This window comes from Rattus norvegicus, chromosome 3 (assembly GCF_021556685.1).
Source record: "Rattus norvegicus strain SHRSP/BbbUtx chromosome 3, alternate assembly SHRSP_T2T, whole genome shotgun sequence".
Taxonomy (NCBI): Eukaryota; Metazoa; Chordata; class Mammalia; order Rodentia; family Muridae; genus Rattus; species Rattus norvegicus.
The window spans coordinates 151,675,695-151,696,986 of record NC_141536.1 but is presented as its reverse complement, the minus strand read 5'-3'; the positions used below and the strand labels follow the sequence as shown (position 1 = coordinate 151,696,986).

General features: G+C 48.9%; 1 protein-coding gene across 11 annotated transcripts in view; it reads right to left on the bottom strand.

Moving 5' to 3' along the window:
• Tox2 (TOX high mobility group box family member 2) overlaps positions 1-21,292 on the bottom strand; it is a 127,467-nt gene that overhangs the window by 72,428 nt on the left and 33,747 nt on the right. For all 11 annotated transcript variants that reach the window (XM_087652369.1, XM_087652376.1, XM_087652374.1 and 8 more), the window contains exon 2: positions 9,728-9,793. In XM_087652369.1, coding sequence (XP_087508495.1) covers positions 9,728-9,793 — 66 coding nt within the window. The remainder of the gene's footprint in view (positions 1-9,727; positions 9,794-21,292) is intronic.

Here is a 21,292-nt window from a genome sequence, read left to right as displayed (position 1 = left end):
GCCTCAGCCACCCAAGTAGCTGGGATTTCAGCCATGTACCGACAAACCTAAACAACTTTGTGCCTTTATAAGAAATGTTGCTATGGGCATTCTTGAAGATCTTTTGGTGACCTTATGGATACACTCATGGAGCTGAACTGCTGGCCACAGGCTACACACTTAGCCATCAATAACGAGAAATGGTTTTCTAAAGTGGTTGTACCAGTTGACACAGCACTGGGTAAGCCAGCCAGGTCCTCCAGACTCTTGTTAATACAGCACTTTCTGTCTTTTCTCCATTTGTGGTGTGTGTGTATGTGTGTTTGTGTTTATGTGTGCGCACACATATACACACACATGCATGCATGCATGTGCAGGAATTATAAACTTTAAAATGCCCCCGCTGCCTTTCTTGGCCATGCTTCTCTTGTCTCTCTAATAATTGCTTATTGGGGGGTGGCAGCAAGGATAAAAGTACTTAACAGTCACTCATGACACAAATGTATCCCATAGCTGCAGCCTACCCTGGTCTCAGCACAGTGGACGGTTGAGAGCAACGCAGAGTCAAGTCTCGAAGCCCCTGAGTCTCTCAGGCTCTGCACAGTCTATTTCTTATGGGACAAGCCCATCTCATGATGCAAAGTAGAAGTGCCTCTCAGACCTCCTGCCTCATCCTTTCCAGTTTGGGGAGCACCTCATCCTTCCCAGCATGTTCTACCTTCCTCTGTAGGACCCACACCCTACTTCCTTAGCTCTCTAGTTCCTCAACTTCCCCGTCCTATGAGCCACCCTCCTCACATCAAGCTAGAGGCCCACAGGTGTTTATAAGCATAGATTTTGCCATGAAGCAAAAAGATGTATTTCTGCAGCCTGGGGCACTATTCTGGCTTAAGGCTCTCTGAGATGAACCTCTGTTTACCCCAAGCATAAGTTTTAATAAGTCACAGTGCCCCAGTCCTAGCAAAAACACCCATAAAAGAGGAGCAAACACCCTCCTAACTCCTTCACTGCCACTGACATCTAAACTGTAAATTAGCTTTACCAAGGAGAGGGCTCAGCAGGGACACACATGAGCCAGTTACTCCACATTGCTCTGTGGCTCTCTTTAACAACTCTACAAGCTAGATATTAGCACCCCCATTTGACAGAAGTGGAGAGCGAGACCAAGAGAGGTCAAGGAATCCGGTCACATGTGCAGAACTTGGAAGCCACAGAAGCACAGGGGATAGGTCGACTGCCCCCCAGGCTCTACCCTTCTTGAGGAATTGACAGGAGGGAAACACCAGGCACCACCTCACTCCTGGGCCTTCCTACCAGAGCCTCAGGCTTGGAGTGTATGAAAGGCAGATCCACTGTCAGGTGCCCTTGTGAGTTGTGAGACAGATTCGGCAGTCGAGGGGCAGAGGTTGCTGGGTAGGAAGGGATGCATACCTCCAATGAGCTAGAACAGACCTCCAATGAGCTAGAACAGACCTCCAATGAGCTAGAACAGACCTCCAATGAGCTAGAACAGACCTCCAATGAGCTAGAACAGATCTCCAATGAGCTAGAACAGATCTCCAATGAGCTAGAACAGATCTCCAATGAGCTAGAACAGACCTCCAATGAGCTAGAACAGACCTCCAGTGAGCTAGAACAGATCTCCAATGAGCTAGAACAGATCTCCAGTGAGCTAGAACAGACCTCCAGTGAGCTAGAACAGATCTCCAGTGAGCTAGAACAGATCTCCAGTGAGCTAGAACAGACCTCCAATGAGCTAGAACAGATCTCCAATGAGCTAGAACAGACCTCCAATGAGCTAGAACAGACCTCCAATGAGCTAGAACAGATCTCCAGTGAGCTAGAACAGATCTCCAGTGAGCTAGAACAGACCTCCAGTGAGCTAGAACAGATCTCCAGTGAGCTAGAACAGATCTCCAGTGAGCTAGAACAGATCTCCAGTGAGCTAGAACAGATCTCCAGTGAGCTAGAACAGACCTCCAGTGAGCTAGAACAGATCTCCAGTGAGCTAGAACAGACCTCCAGTGAGCTAGAACAGATCTCCAATGAGCTAGAACAGACCTCCAGTGAGCTAGAACAGACCTCCAATGAGCTAGAACAGATCTCCAGTGAGCTAGAACAGATCTCCAGTGAGCTAGAACAGACCTCCAGTGAGCTAGAACAGATCTCCAGTGAGCTAGAACAGATCTCCAGTGAGCTAGAACAGATCTCCAGTGAGCTAGAACAGATCTCCAGTGAGCTAGAACAGACCTCCAGTGAGCTAGAACAGATCTCCAGTGAGCTAGAACAGACCTCCAGTGAGCTAGAACAGATCTCCAGTGAGCTAGAACAGACCTCCAGTGAGCTAGAACAGATCTCCAGTGAGCTAGAACAGACCTCCAATGAGCTAGAACAGATCTCCAACGAGCTAGAACAGATCAGGAGGTGTCTTTTACTAGTTTTGTGATTTTCCAAGGGAATTTCTTGGTACACTTGAAAGCAAGATGATTTTACTAAAATCTTTCTAAATTTAACGCCTACCCTAATCTGATTTTCACGAAATAAGTGAGCTCCCTTGACTCATCTTTCTGAAGCCTGAGCTGGACACATCTGGGACAGACATAACCTCAGCAGCATGGGAACCTTACTAACACTCCCCTCTAGCTAGTGTTTTCTGTGTGCCAGATGCTGGAACACACTCTCTGGGTTCCAATGCATATTAGTTACTCTTACCCACATCCCTCTGAGGGATTTCTAAAGAGACAATGGAGTCTTGGAAAAGCTGGTTAATTTTTCAAAGCCCACAGTTTTCATGTTAGCGCCCTGATGAGCCCATCTCACCAACATTTCCTGACTGTACTCTCAATCTCAAAGCCACTGACTGACCTCATTTCCACGTTTTTTCTGAACTGATAGCGAAGGACTCATTAGCAATATGGACAGAGACTGTCTGTCCTGTGTATTCCTGGGCATGTGGTAGAAGAGGAAAATCTCTGAGTGACAAGAGATAACCTAGAGGGTTCCTCAGAGGTACCCACTCACAGATATATCAGACTCGAGCCCAGAGAGAGCCAACAGCCTGCCCCATGGCACAGAGTGAGGGAGGCTACACAGGGATTAGACCCAGGCTCCTGAGCCTTCCGAAGCTTAGAGCCAAACGCCATTCTAGGCAGTCAGTATGTGTGACCATGTCTCTCTTGCTCGTAGGGTAAGCTCACACACAGCGATGAGCACATGTGTAAACCCAGGGACTCTTTTACTCTCTCCCAGTAAAAAGTCAGGCCCTACAGGGCACAGTAATTTCAAGATGGGCTGGGAGAGGGGGAGGGGCTCCAGTTTTATGAAAACCGTTGAAATTACATTACCAACCCACGGCCAGCCCCTCCCTCACCCCACCCCACCTCCTCTCATTGTTTCCACCCTATTTTGAAAGGCCGAACGTTTCCTGGGATTCAATTTTGCTCGTAATGGTTGGAAAGAAACAAACTATAGGCTATAAACCCTGACTGCATTGTGTGAGAAATGTCTTTATGATGGGGAGCCAAGATGAATGGAGCCCAAGTCCCTCCCCTAAACATGTCCCCTAACGTCTCCTATCGAAACGTCTCAGGCAGCAATCTAGAGCTTTAACATAAATGTATTTTTAGCCTCCGGAATGCAAAATTAAGACCGGGAAGATGTAAGTACCGGCTTTCTCTCTGCAGTTTTCCTCAATGAATCCTGAAGACACGTGTATCTTTCTGAGGCTGAAGGGTGTGTGCATATCAGCTCCCTGGGACACACACCCCATTTTCTCCCTGTACATAGGGTGGGGCTTTATTTCCTCTCTGCGTTTCACTCTCCAGCTGGGAGATGACATTAAATTTCATCAGATCCAAAGCAAATCTATGGTCTCGGAAGCCTTTTTTCCTTTCAGGCCCCTCATATTTATGCAGAATTCACGAGTCATGTTCCAATAACACAGCCATAATTATTTTTAAAGTGCGAGGCTTGGTGGCTTCAACAGGAAATGGTTGCAAAAGCCCTTTTCTCTTTGATTGTTTGTAATCTCAGGCATAATCGCTGCCGTTGCCTTCTCTGCACCGCAGCGGGCGAAAAGCGAGATTTCATTTTAATCTGAGTCGAGAGTCTTCACCCCAGGTTTAATTAAAGCAATAAGAGCTATGTCATCTTTGCCCTTTGCAATGTACACAGACTCGGAGGCCAGAGTGACTAAGCGTACAGCCTCAGATTTCAACCCCGGCGGGAGGGCCTCCTGCCTACCCGTGCACGTCCTGGGAAGTGGTTTTACTTCACAAAACCTCAACCACTGATGTCAACCATCTTCACCTGTCAGATGCAGGGACACAGCTGTGCCTAACTAACGAAGGTTGTGTCAGGGGTGAAAGAGACCTTTGACTGCAATGCCTAAGCCCAGGGAAGTCCATAGCAAATGTTACATGCTATCACCATCGATTGTTTTTAATTTAGTGCGTGTGAATATTTTGCCATCACCTATGGCTTTACACCACATGCATGCCTGGTACCCTCGTCATAAGAAGGCAAGGACATCAAATTCCCTGCAACTGGAGTTCCAGATGGTTGTGAGCCACCTTGTAGGTGCTGGGACTTGAACCATTGAACTTCAGCAAGGTAACCAAGGGCTTTTAACTGCTGAGTCATTTCTCTAGTCCGTTTTTTTTTTTGGGGGGGGGGGTAGTGGGGGGGAGAACAAATTCAACACGCTCTCCTGATTATTAATGGGGAAACTGAGGCTCAGCAAGAAAACAGTATAGGCAAAGGGAACTGAATGAGACCAAAACCTGAGATCAGTTTCTGCCTCTTCCCCTATTCTAAGCATCCTACACTGCCCCCTACTGGAAGGAGGCTTCCAATACAAAGCTACGAGGACCAGCCTACCCTCTCTGCAACAATGTATAAAATGTGTTTTCCTGAAGAAATGTGTCATCAAGGCTTGGGATTTGTTATCAGCCAGAGAAATGAAAAAAAAATAGCTTTAGTTTTTCTTTTGTGCATTTTCTTTCCGTAAACGATTGCCTCAGATTCCCTTCCCTTCTCCACTGTGGTTTGGAATTGATTTCTCGTAAGCCTTTACGTGTTAAGGAAGTTGGTCCTCAACTGTGAGTGTTCTTGCCCAGTTTCTCACCTGCTTCTCCGCTCTGGTGACCTGGTACTGCAAACGTCATTTCAAGTTAGTGGGTGATCTAGTGTTTAAACCTTTTCTTCTAAAGCTTCCAGTAGAAGTGTCTTCCTGCTCCAAACTGGAAAGTGTATTAAAGGTGGTTTTATTGGTTCACTTATGATCTCTCTCAGTCCATTTAAATCTTTAATTGATTAAAAACCTGCCTTTAAAAATGTTAAAGACAGTTTTGTGCAGCTCGGGCTGACCTTGAACTTGCTACTCAGCTGAATCCGGCCTTGAATGTATAATGCTCTTGCCTGTCTGTACCTCTAGAGTTCTGTGCTACTCTGCCTGAATTTAATTTTATCATCTCTGGGCGGGAAAGGGGCTGTGGATCCAACACCATCTTTCCCTAACCCTCCCTCCATCCTCAAAACACTCTGCCTATGGCTTCTAAGGCTCTATGGAAGGGCACAGAAAGACTATGTCAAAACAAAAATGGGGGTGGGGTTTCCTAAGTTTCATTTATCCTCCCAGGGCTTTGATCCACAGGCCGAGAAGTCACAATTTACATGATGGCTCCAGACCTAGATAGCCATGTAACTGCCTTTAAATGGGCCTCTCAAATGTCAAGTGCCCAAGTCCCATCTCATTAAGCTACATCCCAGGACTTGCCCATCTCTCTTCCTTCCTTCTTTCTCTACATCTAATAGTCTCAAAGTCATATCTCAGACCATCTATATGTCTCCATTTCTTCTGCCTCTAGTATAATCTAGGATCCTTCATTTGCCTAACCCATACCCACCCTCAGTCTCCCTGTGTCCACTCCTGCTACTGAGAGCTTTAGCAAACCTCATGTCATCAATCTCAACCCATTTCCCATTCCTTAACTCTCTCTGAAAGAGAGAGAGAGAGAGAGAGAGAGAGAGAGAGAGAGAGAGAGATCTGTCTGTCTCTCCTTCTCAGACTGGTGTATACACATACACGTGTACACATGAGCACTTGAGTGCACACACGAATTCTTAGGAAAAGCCCTGAGAACTTTTTATAGCTATAAAATTGGAAAACTACCCACAGCCAGAAAGGCACCGTGACGCACTAACATTTGCAGTACCTGGAAGGGACAGACATTATTTATTGGACCAAGATGTCTAGGGGATTCCCACAGAGGAAGCGATGTTTGTGTTGATACAGAGTTGACCAAACGCTCATCTCGTGTGACCAGAACATTATTTATGGGAACAAGACAATAGAAATAAGTCGTGACTAGCTTCTCTGAACACTGGTGTTATATGTAGGCTCTTAGTTTAGATTCGCTCAAAGTAAGCCTGAGACGAGACTTCTCTGAGAGACTCAGTGTAGGAAGTAGCATGGAGCTTAGGGAATAAGGAAAAGGGTAGGTTGCAGCCTGGCCCAGAATGCATCCTCCATGTGGGTGGGGAGCACATTTTCAGAGTGACCTATTTGTCAGAGGACAATATTCTAGATAAGTCAGCAATCAACAGACACAGCAGCTGGACTGGGGTACGTTAAACTGTTGAGGGTCTCTGATAAAGTCTCTACGGAACCCATATCTGTGCCTCATTTACTTCTCCCAGGATCCCAAGAGACAGGTGTCACTCCTCCTGTTAGTAGGAAGCTACTACCGTCACTTGAAGAGAGACATCTGGCCCCTATCGGACCCAGAAGTGCTAGGAACATGAGTCCAGGTCTGTGAGAACTCTAGCCTTTCCCAGACAGACTTCCCTTCTTCCCAGATCATGCAACCTGGGCATTCAGATCCTTTAGCTCTGGGTCTGCTCTCAGTCAGGAGAGAACTGATCTCTATCAGGTCGAGTCCTAGGGCTGCTACTTGAAACAGCTTAGAAGCTAGTGCTTGCTAGAAATGGCTTCCCGCTCAGATCCAGGGCCTTTGAATCGTAAGGTGCCCAGTGAACCTTGTTGCTTGGTTGAACCTGGGGGATGTAAACGTACTTACAAGACATACAACATCTTCTGGTCTCTGAGACCTACATTAACTGGGGCAGTACAATTCCTATAGTTGATAAGACAACACCCTGTGAAAGGAAGTATGTGTGTCTGCGTCTGTGTATGCCTGTGTGTGTGCGACTTGCATGTGAGTGTATTCAAATACAGACTCCAGGGAAAAGAGAGAGAGAGAAATGGCCGTCTCTTGCCCTGAAAGACCAGAGGCCAGCATCCTGAAAAACCTGAGTTAATTCATTGGCAAGGTCAGCATAAACTTCTTATCTTCTGTTTCCCACATGGCCATCTGCAAAAGGGTTACAGCATTTTACAGTTTCCTCTTTCCGAGAGCTGGCATCTAGTTCCCATTGCTTGAAGCTATACTTGTCCTGTGCTTGGCTTTGACCAACAGAAGGAGCTGGGAGCGGTGACAGACCAGCTCCATGACTAAGCCTCAAGAGGGTAGACAGCTTCTGGACTTGCTGCTCTGGGAACCTGTCCCTTACCATGCAAATAACCTCAGGCTGCCAATACAACCCAAAACTGCACACACATTTGTAGTTTTTTAGCGATTGTATTGTGAGGTCCTTGTTTTGTGGTAAAAAAAAAAAAAAAAGAAAAGAAAAGATATCCTATGAGAAGTTTTCAGGGCTACATTTGCTAAGTTGCTGACATTAAATTTGGCTTATGCAACTGGCTGGACTTATTCTCACAGGATTCTAACTGCTGCTGCTGCTATTATTATTATTATTATTATTATTATTATTATTATTATTATATGGAGAATCGCTGTACTAGATAGATGCACTAGGTAGCCAATACTGGTCTCAAACAACTATCTTCCTACCTCAGCCTTCCAAGTGTTGGGAGCCCATGTGAGTATCACTACCTAACATCTCTTTTAAGTTAAGCAGACCCTCCAGAGACAGCAAAAAGATCTAGAAGAATTCCTCAGAAGTCCAACTACCCTGCCCTCCTGTTAGGGAAGGTGAGGTCCAAAGGATAAATAAAAAGGCTATGTTCACACATCACACCAGTGTTCCTAGAATGCTTTCTGAGTTACGCCCACAACTCCATGGAGTATATGGAGTTCAGGGACTACAGACTTCTGCCACAGAGGTCATGGTCTTGTGTGGAAATCAGACACCATCTAAGTCATCACACACGTGGCAGATGACCGCAGACAGTGACAAGAGCCAGAAATTGAAACAAAGTGGTGCCAGGAGAGACAGCCCTGGCCCCAGTTCAGAACTGGAAGCCACAAACAGCTCTCTAAGGGGGTGAGAGGTTGGTTGTGACTTCAGAGTGCAGTGTGCCACCAAGTTCAATGACTCAAAGAGGCTCAGAGTGAGCTCTGATCTCCTTGGATGACAAGCTGGTTCTGGACAACCAAGCACTGTCCCTGGGACACCCCAGGACTTGGAGTCCTGCTCATCATTCCTGCAGGCTGGCACACGATATGGCAACATAAGGTAGCTTCGTTTTTGTTTTGTTTTAAAGATTTATTGATTTATTATCAGTACACTGTAGCTGTCTTCAGACACACCGGAAGAGGGCATCGGATCCCATTACAGATGGTTGTGAGCCACCATGTGGTTGCTGGGAATTGGAACTCATGACCTCTGGAAGAGTAGTCGGGTGCTCTTAACCACTGAGCCATCTCTCCAGTCTGTAGGGCAGCTTTGCGATGGCAGCATATTGCTCACATAGGGGCGGGTCAGAGAAGGGGTGGGTCGTGGCACCCCAGGATCAGCATCCTTGCCACCTGGACTAGCAGAGCTCTCCATGGGCTACAAGCCCGCATCTTACTCATTTATGACCCTATGGGACCTGCCACAGAATCAGGTACATTATGCCTATGCCTAGGACTGAATGGGCTTTTGTTTTCCGCAGCCAGAAAATGTAAACCTATCTTCATGGCTTGCGGGGGAGGCAGAGGTCAAGAGCAGGGCCAGGCTTGGCCTCCAGCTCCTCCGGTTCCCAGAAGCTGGGAAACTCCTTGGCCCCATCCAGCATCTTTAGCTGCTGCATCCTGCCGGCTCTCCTGCCTTGGGAGAGCCATTCTCTCTGTTGCCACAGTCTAGAGTAATAGACTGTCTCGAGGATGCTCGCAGGTGAGAGAAATGTTAATTTTCTCTTTCCTGTGGAAAATCTGTTTCTGTCTATGGCCCCAGAGGTCTGGATCACTGAAGAGGACCTGCCAGGAAAACTTTGCCCTCTGCCCTTTGGGTTCTGTCCACAAGCCTCCTCAGTGGCCTCAGATAACTGATTCTGTGTGAGGGTTAGTCTCTTCACCTGTGTGGAGACATTCTCTCTCCAGGGGTCCCCACAAGTGCTGTGTGGGAGGAAGGCAGTGGCAGAGACCAAGGGACACCAGAACTCACTGTTGTGAAACCTATCCCTCGCACAGGAAATGCAGGCCACACACTTGGAGTGTTAAGTTCTCAGTGGCGCCCACTGTAAGCCATCGGTAGCTGGGGCCTTCATTTACAGCTGGCCTTGTAGTCCTGGTTTGACCGTCCCTCTGTAAGGCCTCAACTGATATTTTGAACGTTGAGAGAATAGTATTAGGCCATGTCCTATGGCTCCGGCAACTGCAGCCCTCCTACCTCAACACCAGCAGCATCTTGGCTCTACCAGCCCAAGGCTCAGAGCTCCTCAGGGATGGGGGCAGGCACTCACCTGGCTGGTTGACAGGAGCTCTGGATTTCCGTCACTCATCCCCACGTAGGCACTGTCACCATCAAACTAGAACAAAGAGAGAGAAGCGGCTCTCATTACAGTGTTCCTGGAGGGAATCAGACCTGTAGCCCGAGGAAGTCAGAAGACTGTGCTGAGGCAAAGGGAATTGGAGTCCAGGATGCCCAAGGCTCCATTCCAGCAGGGCCACTGGCCCTTGTTCAGTGGCCCTTGAATGCCCTGGTCAGGACCATCAATCACACACAGGACAATGACAGGCAGTGTCTTCTGCTGCTGGCCCATTGTTGGCTGTCACAGCAGGCTGCCTTGTCAGGCACTGAGCTGCCCACCCCTCAAAGCATCCAAATGACTTTTCTATGCAAAGTGACTGAGGCCATCAGCTAAAGCCGGACTCCCATGTGCCAGGGAAGGACCTTGAAGTCCATTGCCTTGGATCAACCGCAGCCTGCCTCAGAGAAGCCTTCTGCAATCTCCCTATCCTAAGTGGCTTTGTCTCTGCCTCAGACTCCTTTTAGCCTCTAAGGTTACCTGGGGCCACAGGTATGAGGAGTGTGGTGGAAACTGACGGGGGAACACAACTCCGTGTTGGAGAATCTGCCACTTCTGGATGCTGGAAGAACTGCCCACCTTGGGGAGCAGGCACTGGGGGAGAAACATGGGCCCTGGCAGCAGCTACCAATGTACGAGCTTCAGCTAATGTCTCAACCTCTGAAACTCCTCGTCCGTGAACCGAAGCTAGGACAGTGGTCCCCTTGTCCTGGGACAGTCTGGAGCAGCTTTCTCCACATGCCGCCAGCGTCCCTTTTCCTGGAACACGGAGTTTTGATAGCGTTCCCCCAGGAGCAGAGACTGAGGCACGCATGCACTTCTGAGTGAGAGCGATCTGAGGGTTAACCTGTAAGGACATTGGCCAGAGCTGAAGGAGAACACTCACTTCAGCTCCATCCCATGGTGGCTCTGAGGTGTGATCTGCACACAGGCACATAGGGTCAGTCTCAGCATGAAACAGGGTTGATGGCCTTCCACTGTCTGCAACAACCAGCCATTGCTGTGGCCTGCCTTTAGGGGACACAAGGAAGCACAGCCTTCTGAGCAAGATGGCCTCCGCTGGGTCAGGACAAGAATCTGGAGGGTTGTACATGCCAAGGGCTACATGTCTATACTTAACTTCATCTTTCGAATTATAACACCCTGTATATTGTTTTGTGCCTCGTTTTTCTGAGGAAAACACCTTGGAAAGTGTTCTATATGAGGACATAATTGCCTCTGCTAGTCCCCAGAATGCCACAGTAAGAAGGCAGCATGGACCCTCAATGAGCTGAGCCTATGGCCTGATGAATTCTCCCTCCTTCGTATTTCAACATGGCTGCACCAGTCACTGCACGGGGGTGCGAGTTTCTCTCTGCCGCGCTAATTTTCACGGGCGCAGTTGTGCAGATGCATGATGCAGAACTCCACACTCCCTCAGGCGAGCAGATGTCTATCCAAGCCCTTCCCTCAGAACTGTGCACAGCAGCCTTCCAGGAAGCAAGCCCCACCTCTGTGGCTCAGCCAGCCTCCCCTGCTGCCACCTCCTCTCTTCCCCACAGCCTGTGACCTTCTCGCCCTCTCTATCACTCCTTCCCTTACCATGTGCACTGCTCACTGATGAGCCCAGAGATCTGGGACCTCAAGCTGTCGTGGAGGAGGAGCTTAACTAGGGAGCTGGGACATTTTCTACAACAATGGCAGCTAAACGGGGTGGCATAAACTAATAATACGTAACAACATGGGACAAGAAACGACCAGAATGGACGATGTCCCCCCAAATTCTGTGCAATAGATATTATGAAACTCTGGCTAGTATATAGATAGCAGGCAGGGAAAAAAACCATATATATATATATGTATATATATATATACACACACATACATACATACATGCATACATACATATAGTGGGCATGTGACAAAAATGCTAATGAATGTGCCTGCATCATTCTGAGTGACATGATTTCTACGCAGGATCTCAGTGGTCCAATGAAGTCAGCATCCTCTCTCCCATTAAAACCCTAGGATACACAAGGAGAGGGTAGGTCGTCCAATGGGGGAGAGACCACACAAGTGTCATCTTGTTTGCTTTGCCTGCTTTCCAATCATGCTCCAACCTCCCCGTAAACAGGGACCAAGGCTTTTCTAGATCGTTCCATGTCACCAACAGCCCAGAGTCCTAGACACAGCAGATGCTTGATATGTGTGTGCTGGAGACTCGGGAGAGGTAAAAGTCACCCAGAGTGAGCAGTAGATGACGGCCTTGGACAGGAAGCCCTGTCGGAGAGCTTGGTATGAGGTTTCAGGGCAGTGAACTCCTGTGAGGTCACCAGAGAGTCTCACAAGTAGACCCATTCGCTCATCCACGCGTCCATCAACTCCAGCGACATGCAGGAAAGAGGGCCTCAGTCCGGAGTGAAGATTGCTCTGGCTTAGAGGAAGGACTTGGTTGGTGGGCTGCTCCTTGAGAGTCTCAGCCTGTTCCCTCTGCCTCAGTTTGGAGAGGCTTGGGCACCTCACCGTGTTCTGAGTATGCTGGGCTGGACAGCTGTGAGCAGGGGCTAAGGCAGAGGGACACCGGCTGCCTGCCCACCTCTGTCAGATCTGTACTGGGAAGAGACCTTGGTCCAGGGGGGAAGGGGGGTCATCCAAAGAGCTGGGGAGCGGGGGTTTCTGCTTCCTTGGCCTCCAGGAACAAAGGACTGAGACTTCTTCCTGTTCTTCTCCTTGTGGGGGATTCATTCTGGAGGAAGATTGAATAAGCTAAGGAAAGGGTCACAGAACTACCCCTTCCCTCAGAGAGAACAGGGCCACCTTCCTTCCCGTGTTCATGCGCTCACAGACAAAATGGAAAACATTCACACTCTCACCCCTGTCCAGGACATGCCGAAGTGAGCCAAGAGTACAGACCACACATATGCCACAAACCCGGCTTTGTGTGGTCCTCGGTCCCACAGGTCTTGTCTCCACGATCACAGAGCACAAGTACAGGGTACATTCTCAGACTGTGGGAAACTGGCCCATAGTCGCCAAGACACACACAAGACAGGAGGGGGTGCCAGATGCAGAAACACACCACGCACCTGCAAGTGTTTGGTGGAACTCACGTACGCGTGAACACAAGCACATGTTTTGTGTTCCCAGAGATGCACACGTAGTGACAGCACCTGGGCAGAAATTCTGTGCACACCTCACGATTTGCCCGACCCTCCGCCAAGAGTCACTGTTCACACTGCACAACCTTCTGTGTGCTTTAAAACATGCAGAAGAAACACAGGGGGGGACAACAGCCTAAGAACCGCTATGAGACGTCAGAACATCCTCTTACCGTTGCCTGGAATAGATTAATTTTCCCCATTTCATATTCTAATTATAATCCCTTCCCCACTGCCATCCTCAGCCCTCATTACAGCTGGAAGATTGTTCTGCAAAAGCCAGGCCCTTCATCTTCTCTTCTCAAGAGTTTTGTCATGGAAATGAGTTTTGGAATCTGAAAGAACCCACTTTTTTTTTTTTTTGCAAATATCGAATGTGTAAGGATAACCCTTTCATGTCAGCCACCAGGGATAGGTTCCCAGAGGCTTCTAAAGGGGCTGACTTGGTCCACACTGTGTGGTCGCCTCAGGGATAGTAGCTCTTAGGCCTCTATTGCAATAGCCACCCCCACCCCAAACCTAAGCACATCATGTTTCCCTGAAGGATTGTTTTTATCTTAAAAGATACCTAGTGAAAAAGCAGCCTGCGTGAGAAATGAGGATCCCTGATCTGATAGAGACAGAGCCTAGCTCCATCTGTCCCACCTTAGGCAAGTTCCTTCCGTGTAAGCCTTGGTCTCCCCATTCTTCCGACTACTGCCTCTGACTCACGATAGATAAAAATATCTCTCTTTCACAGAGATGTGCTATGAGATGGAGACACAAGGGAAGTGAGCAGACGAGAGAAGGGAGGAAAACAAAGCGGGGGATTGATGCAGGAACAAACGAATGGGGGATGGATGATGGATACATGGGTGGATCAGTAGAGGCAGGCTGGTACGTGATGGATGGATTGACACAGGAACTAATGAATGATGGATTAAGTCATGGACTTAAAGATGGTGGATTAATGGATGGATGGCTACATGCAGTGACAAACAAGTAAATATGTATATATGGATGGATGGATGGGTGGAAGGATGGATGGATGGACAGACGGACGGAAGGATGGATGGATGGATGGACGGACGGACAGACAGAAGGATGGAAGGATGGGTGGAAGGATGGATGGGTGGATGGATGGAAGGACAGATGGATGGAAAGATGGATGGATGGATGGATGGATGGGTGGATGTACATATGTATAAGTGGATGCATGTAGGTATGGATGAATGTATGGTTGTACAAAGGATGGATAGATGAATGTATACATGGATGCATGTAGGTATGAATAGATGTGTGCATGCATAGATATAGATAAATGAAGAAACCAAAGAATGCTGAGAAGATGAGTGGATCCACAGATGTATGGATAGACAGATCGCTTGATGACTGATTGGTACGGAGTAATGAAAGAGTGATGGACAGGTAGCTGGATGAGTGAACAATGGGTCGATGGATGGATAGGTGGATGGACGAATGGGCGGCTAGACAGATGAGGAGACATAGATGGATGACAGATAGCATAAATTCTGCTACCCAACGAAAACAATGTGAATCATAAGTGTGAGCCGTGTGTATAATTTACATTTTCTAATAGTTGTAATTTAAGAACAGTTGAAACTCATTTTAATGATGTATTATAGCTAGCTAGCATATTTATAACACGGTCTCAGCACACAATCAACGTTAACCTATTCATGTTGATGAGGAGAAGGGATAACAAGGATGCCGCCTGTGTGTGTGATGAAGGAACTGATGGGTAGACGGGGTTGGGGTATGTGGACGAGTAAAGGGAGAGGATGCATGAGTGGATACGATCAAATGGCTGAGTGTGAAAGGGCAGGTATGAAGATGAGGGGATGGCAGACAAGGAAAATGAACGGGTGGGGGTGGGAGTATAGGATGCATGAGATGTGGGTGGGTGCCTGGGAGGAAATAGGCTCAACGCGTGAGTGGATTGGTGGAGGGTTGGTAAGTGGGTCTGGAATTCCCTCTTCCCTTTGTCCTTTCCCAGAACAAGATTACATCCTCATAGCTGCTGTATGTCACCACCTCTCGGGCACCTGTCTTTAGCCAAGTCACCCCAAATGCCAACGTACAGCTTCTCCTAACTCGTATTCCCATTTGTCCCACGAGCACTCCACACTGACCTCGTGGGCGTGGGCTGACTCTTCCTCTAGCATTCTCTAACCGTAACAGATATCACTACTTTGGTGACACGGGCCCAGCTCGATATCCCTGGGGAACTCTGACACAATCTTCCCCAATCTGATCACCCACAGAAGCACTCTGCTTAGTCTATGCACACGCGCGCGCACACACACACACACACACTCATACACACACACTCATACACACACACACACTCAAACACACACACTCATACACACACACACACTCATACACACACACACACACACTCATACACACACACACACACCATACTGCCCATGCTGTGGAGGCCCTCTGGTGTCTGTTGCCTTGACCCTACCTCATCGTCAGCCTGAACACTCTCTTCTTCATTTCTCTGCCTCTTGAATTCCAATTCTTTCTCATTTCTGTTTCTTTGAAGGCAATCTGGCAACCTGCTCCACCCTATGATCCTACACTAAAAAATTCACACTTTTGAGTCCACCCGAAAGCCCCCATTTAGGTGAGGTCCGCTTTGGGCCTAGTTCCTTTCAGCTGTGACAGCTTTGGTGTTGGTAGAGATTTGGGAATCTAAGCACTGCTTCCCCTGTGTACCAGCTGGGTGACCTTGGACCTCACTTCTCATGCTCTCGGTGCCCTTACTTCTAAAACAGCAGCCAGGGCTGGGGAAACGTCTCAGCAGATAAAGCAGTTGCCACACAAGTGTAGGGGCCAGAGGTCAGAGCCACAGAACCAAAGCAAATTCCGTAGATGCTAAACTAGTGAGGAAGTCCACCTGTGACTCCCATGTTTGGAAGGCGGAGGCAGGGGATTTCAGAGAAAGCTGGCTAGTGAGACTAGCCAAAGCGGTGAGCTCTGGGTCCAAAGATCCTGCCTCAGAGGATAAAATGGAGAGTCATCGGAGGAAGACTCCATGTGCACACACATACATATGCGCCTATGCACCTGTACAAACATATGTCCCCCTGTGTGTTTGAGCATGCACACGCGCATGCACAGACTACAGAAAAGAGTGGCTATTTCTACCTCATGACAATTCTGGTACCTGTTATCAGATATCCAGTAGTAATCAGATATCCAACAGCAGTCGATATCTATAATACAGTGTTTTAAAATGCTAGCTACTTCTGACAGTTGGTTAATAACTGCTGTCTAACTTGGTAATTACAAGCTCATTCATATCCCTTTATCAGTCTGAACCCCGAAGCTCACTGATGACCTTGTCCCCTATGTCATTGAAAAGCTGAGGCCATCCGGCATGCCTCTGACTCTCACGGTCTTCCCTAGTTATTTATGTCTCACCCATTCTGGTTCCCGTCCCTTCAGTCTGGAAAAGCTCAGCGCTTCCCTCCAGTTCGTGGTCAGATCCTTCTCTTTGACCTCCATTGCTTCCATAACTGCCCTTCTCCTATTCTTGGTCCCGGTTTAAGTGTTTGAAGCCAAGTGAAGCCATCCAGGGCCATGGTATCAAGTACCAACAATGAGTTCCTAATCCTCTACTGTGTACTTCAGAGCAGCCCCCAAAGGTCTGGAGCTGATGATCCTTCTGCGAACAAGAAACCAGAAATCACGGGAAGATCCTGCCCTCCAGCCCATCAGTCCAGTGTGAAAGTGATGGCTCTTAGCCGTCTGGTCTTTTTCCAGCCATTCCGATGACAAACAGCCATCCCCTTAGCCCAGCTGTAAGCCATAACAGAGGACCACAGACCAGTTCACAGCCCATCCTGACCTGGCAGGGACCACTCTGCAATGGCCAGCCTGTGAAAGCCAAGTGACCAATAATGTCCTACTTCAACAGCCTCGTGGCCACAGCTGGGTCATGGAGCTAGCCCAAACAGGTCCTCGTTCTGCAGATCTCAGTCCAGGCCTCCATGCTTCCCTGAGCGTAAGTACCAGCCGCAGCTTGACTTGTAACTCTGAAGTAAGGCAGTGAACACAGTTCTCACTGCACCCTCAAGCAATGACGTTTTCTTCGACCGCCATGACAGTTACCAGGACAGGGTTAGCAGGGGAAGAGAAGCAGTGAGGATGGCTTCTCAACAGAGACACTTAGGCAGGAACATGGCATCCAGATTGCTGTGAGCATGCGCCAGGGACCAGCTTTCCAGACCCGGATCGATGCCTGGGCATCTCATTAGAACCCCCTAGAGATAGCAAGGCTGCCACAAGCAGCCCCACTATAGAGATGAACTAAGTGAGATTCAGGGCAGTTGGAAGCTTGCCCAGACCTAGCCAGTGCTTTTAACCCTGGCCTTAAGCCCAGCTACCAAAGCAGCAACTGTGAAGAAACTGCTGATCCTCTGCTCTGCACAGAGACACAGGTCAAAGGGGAAGGATGCACAGCCCTCAGCCCAGCCAGTCGCAAGGCACCGAGTACTGTGCCTGCAGCGATCTGAAGAGAAAAGCTCAAAGCAGTTCTCTGTTCCTGCCGGGCCTGCAGCACAATGCTTGGTCTGCACAGACAAAGTCGAGCTCGGTCGGTCGGCAGCAGCAAGAGTAAGTCAGCTGTGATCTGGGCTCTGCAGAGAGCCGGGCATCACGTGGAAGACTCAGCGGACGGGCAAGGGGACATTTGCAGATGGGGGAAGGATCAGAATTGGCCTAACTAAGGGAACCCTCGGGTTTGAGCAAATTCAGGCCCAACACCGCATGGAGAAGCCCAGTTATAGTTCATCCAGACACAGATGCCAGGCTGCCAGGGTTCAAATGCAGGGCAGACTGCATTCTCCACCCTCTCTCGATATTTACTTTTAACCGGTGTCTGTGTCTCCCGTTCCTCATCTGGAAAGTGGGTATGGCTAGCACTGGGATTAAACAAGTAAAATCATGAAAACTGCTTGGAACCTTATCTTGTGGTTCAGGGAAAGCTATGGAGGCCTCTAGCCCAACCACACAGTCGAGTTCTGTGGAGGGCCACACACCCAAAGTCTAAGCATGGAAAAAGTGCCCCAAACTCTGCCTGCAGCGTACAAACTGACATAAAACTGTGAGAAAGGCTGGCTATGAGGTGATTCCCCCCCCCATAACCACATGTTTTGCTCTTGAAACATCAATCATCAATTTCCCTCTATCGATGCCTGCCTCCTGATGGGTGCCCCAGCTCTGCACAGTGCTGGATATTCTTATGGTGCCCAACCTGGAAACCCAACACTCTAACTGAGGTCCACAGAGATTAGGGGCTTTGCTTAAGCTCACACAGCTACGATACCCAGACTGAGTCTGAAGTCTAGGCTATGGAAAAGCTTGTTTTCCATGACCCTAATTAAACTCCTCAGTTCACCAGAAAGGGGGAAAAAAGGCCTGGAAGGAGAGAAGAAAGATGCAGGAGTAGTGGGGGGCCAACATGATCAAATACACGTGTATGCTTATGAAAATGTCATCCTGTGACTCATTATGCATCATCAATATCGCATTATTGCATATCATTAATACTAATTAATATAAAGAAGTCTTAGGGGGAAAAAGTTCACACTGCTTTCCCACCTCAACTTCACGCAGGCTGTGTGGCCCAGAGAAGGTGACCTCATCAGCCTCAGCCTGAAGGTTTCTTGACTCATGAGGAGAGGTAGTCTTGGCTATAACGTCTAGGAATGGCCTCCTGGGCAAGCCGGCAGCTCTGTGCCCTGGGAGGAACCTTGTTTCCAATGCCCACAGAAGTTAGTAACATTTGTTTCAGTCAATAGAAATCATCAAGATGTATCGTGGTGGCTACAAGTCACCACGGTAGTCACATACGAGTGCCACCAGATGCCAGGCTCCTCTGGAAGGTGGTTCCCATCTCTACCTCACAGATGGGGACACTTGCCCTCTGCGCCAGCCTCCTAGAAATGTGGTTTGCCCACACCAAGGTATTTGAGTATTTAATATATACCAGATCTCAAAGGCATAAGAACATCAAAAATGTCCAACAATCAATATAACAACATAAATAATGTTATATTGATTTTACATAAAAACGGTCCTTTAGCTGACCTAGGTCACCAGAAGATACCTAAAGTTATTTTGCCTGTCTCCTTTTACTTCCTTAGCATGTGGTGGCTTCAAAGATATTCAAAATTCCATTATGTGGTTTGTTTTATGACCTATCTGTTTCTGCTTCCCTCGCATGGGGGATTGAGCCCAGGGTCTCCTACATGCTGCCCAGACGCTTTGCAGCGGAGTTTAAACCCAGCCCCACTTGCATTCCTTTCCTACTTGACCAGGCTGACCTAGATTCTGGCCCAGCCACCACCTACCCAGAGCAGGGCTCTGGACAGGGCTAACTTAGCATCAGCAATGGCCAAATCCATTTCTCTGTGTTAATATGGGGAGACTGAGGCTCACACAGAGAGACTTGCAAGAGGCAAGAACCTGACATAGAGCCATTCATCATTCATTCATTCGTTCATCCAGCAAACGCTCACTGAAGCCTTGTGACGTGCTCTGAGTTCTGGGGCACACGGCAGGAAACAAAGTTGAGGACCATGCTGTATCCCAGGGCTCTCCTCGATGCCACTTTCAGGACAGGGTGAGTTGCCCTGAGGGGCCTTGCCTGGCCAGGCCATCCTGGGGCGGGAGCAGTAGACTCAGCATTAGGTCCCAATTACAGGTCTCTCAGCATGCAGGTAGCTGCTCCAGATCTAACAGAAGCCTCCTCCGAAGTCACTGACAGGTCGTACCCCACAGCATCACAGTCAGCTGCAGCTGCCCAACCGGTACAGCATGGTGGCCCGGTGCTGCCTCTGGTAACTCGCACATCGAGTACATTACCGCAGATTTATGGCAAAAATTATCCTCTCTCTCGGCTCCATTTAAAGCCATTTGGAGCCCGCTCCCATCCCCGATTATAAATCTAATTGCACATTCCAAACAGACAAGCGCTCATTAAGCTTTAATTATGCACATGTTGTTTTCAACAAACATTTTCATTTGGCCGCTGTGAGGGGGAACGGTGCCAAGGGGGGCTGCAGGCCTGGCTGCGGCTTCAGGGGGGCCAGGGTTGGGAAGTAGGTCAGGGCGTGGGCCAGATGAGGTTGGCCAAGGGGCAGGGCTGGGAACCCATCAGATTGGGCTCATGACTTTGTGGCCTTCTGCCTGGACCCTCCATGAGAATCCTAACATATGTGTGCTCATCTGGTCCCAGCTGTGTGTGTTCCTAGCATCCCCCTGGTCCAGCCTAGGCCAATGGCAATGAGCCTCGCTGGGGATGGGGAGAAAGGAAAATCGGGATTCCCCCAACCCTGTCTCGCCCATGCCCCACAGAGCCGCTGGTACCCATGCTCCTCAGCACCAGCCCCGCCTCCTTCACTCAGCTCCGCCCCCTTCACTCAAGACACCAGCTCCTGAAAGACTCCAGCTTTTTGTTGTTTCTTCGTTTCTAGACAGGGTCTTTTGATGCAGTCCATGCTGGCCTCGAACTCACAACAATCCTTCTGCCTCAACATCCCAAGTGCTAGGACTATAGATATACACCACCCCACCACGTCCACTAAGAGTCAAATACTTGAAACAGAACTCAAAGCACTTGACCATCTGCCACCCGGCCCAACCACCCAGCCTGGACTCACCATCCAGCCCAGGCTCCTGCTACAAGCAAACCCGCCCATAGCCCTCTTCAGCCCTAAGGTGGCTCAGGCTTCAGTATGGCCCCAGCTCTCTGCATTCCGGGACTGTATCTTCACAGCAGCTCCCTTTTTATTTTATCTACACAGCTGGTGCCTAGACAACTTCTACACTGTCCCTCCAGAAGCCATGCCTAGGCCAGACTGGCTGCCCCCACTTGCTGAGGACATCTATAAAGTAAGATATTTATTGGACCAGAGTGTCAGAAGTACCTAGGACCAACTTCCTACTGCAGGTGACTTCCTCCAAGGAAAACAGGGAGTTACCAGTTCACTGTGGCTACAGACAAGGTCTTCTGCTTTCTCTGTGTCTTTCTCTGTGTCTGGAAATGCTAAACAAACTCTCTAGGCCCTTTGGTAGCCCCTTAAGTTGCCTTCTCCTTCTACTCTGAGGAGGGCTGAAAACTGGGGCTCTGTCCTTGCAGGGCTGCCAGGGACCGCCAGGCAGGTAGAGGTGCAGAGGTACCCAAGTGGTACACATTCAGACACTGGACGTCAGCGTGACAAGGTCCCTAAAGACCTTCCCCCCATGCACACATGCCCACATGCATGAGTGCACGCACGCGTGTGTACACACACACACACACACACACACACACACACACACACACACACACACAAGCATAGAT